The following is a 6000-nucleotide window of genomic DNA, read 5'->3' on the forward strand; positions in this document are numbered from 1 at the left end:
CGGTGGAAGGAGACCTGACTCTAGCAGGTTATTCTCTGATTTCCACATGCATGCCATGGTATGCAAGTATGCACAAAAACACACAAAATAAGGAAATTTAACAAAAATTTAAAAACATTAAAAACAAAAGTCCTGAACCAAAGCAAACAATAACCCCTAGCTAGGGCTAGGGGGCTATTGACAGATGAAGGGCAGGCTGCCCCTGCATGATCTTGTTTGACAGGAAAGCCTCTGGTTAGTGCAGGGTTGGCAGATGCATGCAGCTGTCCCAAGACTCACTGTGTGGAAAGCTGTGTGGCAGGGTGCGCGTATAGCTTGTATTTGTGCACGGTGTGCTCATGGGTGCCCAGAAACTCCTGGGAGAACTCAAAAACTGCTTCCAAGAGCTACTGCCTTGGGGAGGCTCAGTGGCCACAGGGCTGAACAAAACCCACATTCAACATCAGGGCTTTGGTGTCTCACTAGGACTCCACGCCTGGAATGCAGGAGTGTTGGGTGCAGGACACCCTTGCACTCACCTTTCCTCTGAGCTTCCCCTTCTGCACCCTCATGCTGGCACTTACATCCCCACGTCACAGATGATGTCCTGAGTGGCCGGAGCATCCAGAAGAGCAGCCAGAACTTGGAGCGAGTGCAAGAGAGTGTCTGACTCATGATAGTGATCCCAACATCCATAGCCGCTGAAGAGAGAGGGAGCAGCCCAGTGAGGGGCGAGGAGGGCCAAGGAGATGCCACAAGTTGGGTCAGTTGAGAGAGCTATCAAGAACAATTCCAACGAGGGGCAAGTCGCTCTTGGATAGTATGGGAGCAGAGACTGTGTGGGAGTCGGGATTCTATGGAAAGACATTAGACTAGTGAAGCAGGTGAATCCAGGAGGATAAAGGAGATGCCTTGGGACTAATATGAAAATGGGAGAGAGGGGTTGGGGATTTAGCTCAGTGGTAGAGCTCTTGCCTAGCAAGCGCAAGGCCCTGGGTTCGGTCCCCAGCTCCGAAAAAAAAAAAAAAAGAAAAAAAAGAAAATGGGAGAGAGATGTGCGTGTCTGCTTCCCTTAAGTCCAAACAACAGAGCAGTGGCTCCCAACCTTTTCAATGTTGTGACCCTTAATATGGTTCCTCAAGATATGGTGACCCCCAGTGACAAAATTATTCTGTTGTTACTTCCTAGTTGCACATTTGCTATTGCTATGAACCATAATGTAAATACCTGATACAGACCTCCCCTCACCCCAAGGGGTCGTGACCCACATGTTGAGAATCACTGCACTAGAGCACAAGGGGACAAAAAAGGAGAGGACATTCTGGAACCCACAGCTGGACAAAGGGAGCCTCAATGACAGGCGGGAAACTAACAGAGCTTAGCAGACAGTTGGTAGGTAATCCCCAAACCAGAGAGGAGCTGCAGCTGGTAAGAGACACACAAGGTGGTGGCCCAGCAAGACAGCAGAAGGTATTAAGGAATCTGTTTCTATTGCCACAGAAAGGGCACCAGGGAGAGATCATTAAAGACGCTGAGATTGCAGAAGGGAACCTTGTCATGGCCAAGTAGGAAAATGAAAGCATGGGCTTAGCAAGATGGTTCAGTGAGTCAGAGCAATTGCCAACAAGACTGATGGTCCAGATTTGATCCCTCAGAGCCTACCACCAACAGAGACAGAGACAGAGACAGAGACAGACAGACAGACACACACACACAGACACACACACAGACACACACACAGACACTGACAGACACAGACACACACACAGATACACACACACAGATACACACACACAGACACAGACACACACAGACACACAGATACACACACAGACACTGACAGACACAGACACACACACAGATACACGCACACAGATACACACACAGACACACACACACGCACAGACACACACAGAAACACAGAGACACACACACACGCACACAGACACACAGATACACACGTACACAGACACAGACAGACACAGACACACACACACATACACACACGCACACACAGACACACGCACACACACAGACACACACACAGACACACAGATACACACACACAGACACTGACACAGACACACACACACAGACACAGACACACACACAGACACACAGATACACACACACAGACACTGACAGACACAGACACACACACAGACACACACGCACACACAGACACACACACACACACAGACACACGCACACAGACACACAGATACACACACACAGACACTGACACAGACACACACACACAGACACAGACACACACGCACACACACACAGACACACAGACACATATACACAGATACACAGAGAGAGAGAGAGAGAGAATATGAGGATGTATACAGATAAATGCAATACATAAACATTTAAGGGGATTGGAGAGATAAAATACATAAATCTATAGTTTTTTTAATTAAAAAAAAAGACAGTGAAAAGTCGGGAGGTGTCTCCAGATGCAGGCCCACCATGTTTAATACCACAGGAGCCCACCACGCACAGCCCTGGGGCTGCAACTACAAAATAGAGGTGTCTGTAGAATGAATGTCTGCCACCCGCTGCTCCTGTTTCAAACCTTTACCACCCCTCGGCATTCGGTTGAGCTCAGTTGCAAAGAGGCAAGCAGGCTTCCTGGGGCTTTGTGTAAGATACCGCTCATGGTAATTTAATATCTTCCCCCAAGTCCACCTCTCAGCACCATCACCGGGGACACAGGAATGTTGGAGGGACATTGAAACCTCAACATCAGGGGAGGGGAGGCAGCCTGGCTTTAAATTCAACCCCACTCCCCTCCTTGGTTACCAGGAAGCCTGGAGTGTTCCAGCCTCCCCCACCTGCCCTGAACCAGGCCCACACTCAAGTTGCTGCCATCCTAAATGCATTCTTTTACTTTCAGTTCTGCCCAATTTCTTCCCATCTGCCACTACCTGCCCTCCCAGGGGGAGGATGCTTAGCCATACCATATTTCTAGTTCCGGTCCAAGCCTGTATCTCGCACCTTTGCCTTTGGCAATTTGAATACCTATGCGGGGAGAGAGGGAGGGAGAAAGAAGTCAGCAGCTAGGATACATTGAAAGGTAGATAGAGCCAAAGCCAGGCTCCAAACCACTCCAACCACACAGCAGAAGGCAGCAGGCACCTGTACCCGCGTGCAGGAAGTCAGGAACAGCGAGGGTGGGGTGACACCCCTTGAGGAGGGGTAAGTCACACCTTGGTGGGTAATCATTAAGCAGACACCCAAATTGGCCACAAGAACTGTAGACTGGATGTGAAGGGTTCCATCCCTAGGATGCTGCCAGCATCCAGCATCCACACTAGGTTGAGAGCAGCTGCCAACCTCAAGGCAACGCAGCCTGTCTTCACCCCAAAGACATACATGCTGACAACAAAAGCAGGTCGATATATACTTTTAAAAAATAAAAACGCGGGGTTGGGGATTTAGCTCAGTGGTAGAGCGCTTGCCTAGCAAGTGCAAGGCCCTGGGTTCGGTCCCCAGCTCCGAAAAAAAGAAAAAAGAAAAAAATAAATAAATAAAAACACCTGGGCTAGCCAGATGTCTCAGTAGGTAAAGTCACTTGTCGGTAAGCCTGACCATCTGAGTTCACTTAGACCAGTGGCTCTCAGCCTTCCTAATACTGTGACTCTTCAATACAGTTCCTCATGTTGTGGTGACACCCCCCACGCCACCCCAACTGATTTTGCGTTTATAAACCATAATGTAAATATCTGAGATGCAGGATATCTGATATTTGAACCTTGTCAAAGAGTCATTTGACCCTCAAAGGAGTTGTGACTCCCAGGTTGAGAACTACTCACTTAGATCCACATGGTGAAAGAGGGCAACTGACTCCTGCAAGTTGTCCTCTGACCTCCACATGCACACCATGGCGTGTCATATGTCCATGCAATAAATAATACTACATTTGGGTTTTGGGGTTGTTTTGCGTGGTTTTTTGTTTTTCCCGTTTAGCCTTCCTGCAGAGGCAGCTCAGCAGGGACAACAACCTGAGGTGGGGAGTCTGCAGCTCAGCACAGAGTAGCCCCAGTTCTATCTTCCTTGGTAATGATGAGCTGACCGACCTGAATGTCAACAATACAGAGATATCCAACCAACGGCAACACCCTCCTCTGAGCTGAGACCTCACACTTTACCTGCCTTTTGGGTTCATTATGCCTTCTCCTTATGCCCATCTACGAGGAATGTCCTCAGGAACCCTAGAACACGGATCTCTAGTCCTTGCAAATACCTAGATCTCGCTGAAACAGTTCCAAGAATGCGAAGCTCTAAGGGGTTGGGGATTTAGCTCAGTGGTAGAGTGCTTGCCTAGCAAGCGCAAGGCCCTGGGTTCGGTCCCCAGCTCCGAAAAAAAAAGAATGCGAAGCTCTGCCGCAGGGAACCTTAGCGATCCACCAGATTCTAAAGGATGGCTGAGCGCAGGTGTCTGCCCTCCTGGCAGGGCACGCCTATCTCCACTCCTGCCTTGCTTCCTCACATGTCCCCCAAATTGGGAAGTCGCCTTGAACGCTCACCAGGCATTATCCTTTTATTTGTTCCCACGCCCAGTGCTGTGAGTCTCTCCTGGGCAAAGCTGGCCTTGACTGCCATGTCCTACTCATTGTGGACTTTGACTTCTTCCTGTCTCCCGCCACCCCAAGACTCACTCTTTAAAATCCTCTGGAAATTGCCCTCAAAGTCCAGGGCCCATTGATTGAGTGCACAGGTAGCCACGGTCACTTTCCGGCCCATCCTGGTTGCAGGTTCCAGGCTGGGACGGCGTTGGAACGGAGACCTCACAGAGGATACTAGCCCGGCTGACCTGTCCACGCCTGCGTAGCGTAGTTTTCTAAATGCCTGTCCCCTCAAGCTCGCGATAGGCCCGCCCCTCTGTCGTCACAGCCCAGCTTCTGCACACCCTTCAGAACTGCGCCGGCGCAGAGCGTGTCCCACCCGGAAGCACCGTCCTTTCGCCCTCCACGGCCACACCCCTTCTCACTTTCACACTGCGCGCCCTTCCGTGAGGCCCCTCCCACGCCTGAGCAAAGCACCCGTTAAAGCAGGGTCCCAAGGAGCGCCTGCGCAGCCAGGTTGTCTCAGAGTCCCGCTGTTGTCCACACTGGTTTATCCTGGATCATTTCCTTTGCCATCCTAGCGACTTGTTATGTCATGAAAGGCTTGTTTTCTGCCACCAAAGGTGGTGTCAGGTTTGCTTTCTGTCGCTGTGATAAGCATGTGGCCAAAAGCAGCTGGGGAGGAAAGGACTCTCTTCACCTTATAGCTCATAGTCTGTTATGAAGGGGAGTTGAGGCAGAAACTGATGCAGAGATCAAAGAGGACCTCTGCTCATCGGCTTGCTTCAAGGCTTGTTTAGCCTGCTTTTTTACACCACTCAGGACCACCAGCCAGGGGTGGCACCACCCACAGTGGGCCAAGTTCTTCCGCAACAATCGTCAGTTATGAAAATGCTCAACAGACAGGTACAGACCAGTCTGATGGAAGCGATTCCTCAATTAAAGTTTCCACTTCCCAGGTGTGTTCAGTTAGTTTGTGTCAAGTTGACAAAACTCTGGTGTCAACACGAACTCACAGAAGAACACTGTGCGTGTGTCCTGCTTCTTTGGCTTACAGCACTCTGGATTCCTTGTGCACCATCCAAGCCCTTCCTCATTCCTGTCCCTCCTGCATTGGGTAACCCCAAGCAAGGTATACACAACTTCTCTAGGTCTGGTCCCTTCCTCAGCCATTTTTCCTCAGACTGAGGGATTCAGACCTTGCTTCCTCCCTCAGAGGAAAACCCATCCAGATCCTTTAGGCTGTGTCAAGAAAGAAATTCTTAGAATGAGCCTTCATAGATGGGTTACAGCCTCTATGTAACCAAAGGAAGGGCCAGTGTGTAAGTGACACAGCTCTGAGGGGAAAGATTTCCCCAGTGTAAGTGTCACAGCTCCGAGGGAGTTTCCTCAGCAGTAGGAAGCCAAGGAATATCACAAAACACACTGCATAGCAAACCTCACACAA

General features: G+C 50.0%; 1 protein-coding gene across 3 annotated transcripts in view; it reads right to left on the bottom strand.

The window, feature by feature from the left end:
* The window catches only part of Nadsyn1 (NAD synthetase 1), a 28329-nt gene extending 23464 nt beyond the window's left edge, over positions 1-4865 (bottom strand). Inside the window, exons 1-3 of one of the 3 annotated variants that reach the window (XR_010054002.1) lie at positions 4647-4864; positions 2946-3006; positions 564-680 (exon numbers count right to left, since the gene is read on the bottom strand). Coding sequence is in view for 2 of the 3 variants with exons in the window: in NM_181480.2 (NP_852145.2) it covers positions 564-680; positions 2946-3006; positions 4647-4731 (263 nt within the window). In the remaining variant the exon portion in view is untranslated. Of the gene's footprint in view, positions 1-563; positions 681-2945; positions 3007-4646 lie in introns of all 3 variants that reach the window. The other 2 variants (NM_181480.2, XM_063265858.1) reach the window with 2 other exon arrangements.
* Between the last annotated feature and the right edge of the window lie 1135 nt (positions 4866-6000).

Source organism: Rattus norvegicus, chromosome 1, assembly GCF_036323735.1.
Source record: "Rattus norvegicus strain BN/NHsdMcwi chromosome 1, GRCr8, whole genome shotgun sequence".
NCBI lineage: Eukaryota > Metazoa > Chordata > Mammalia > Rodentia > Muridae > Rattus > Rattus norvegicus.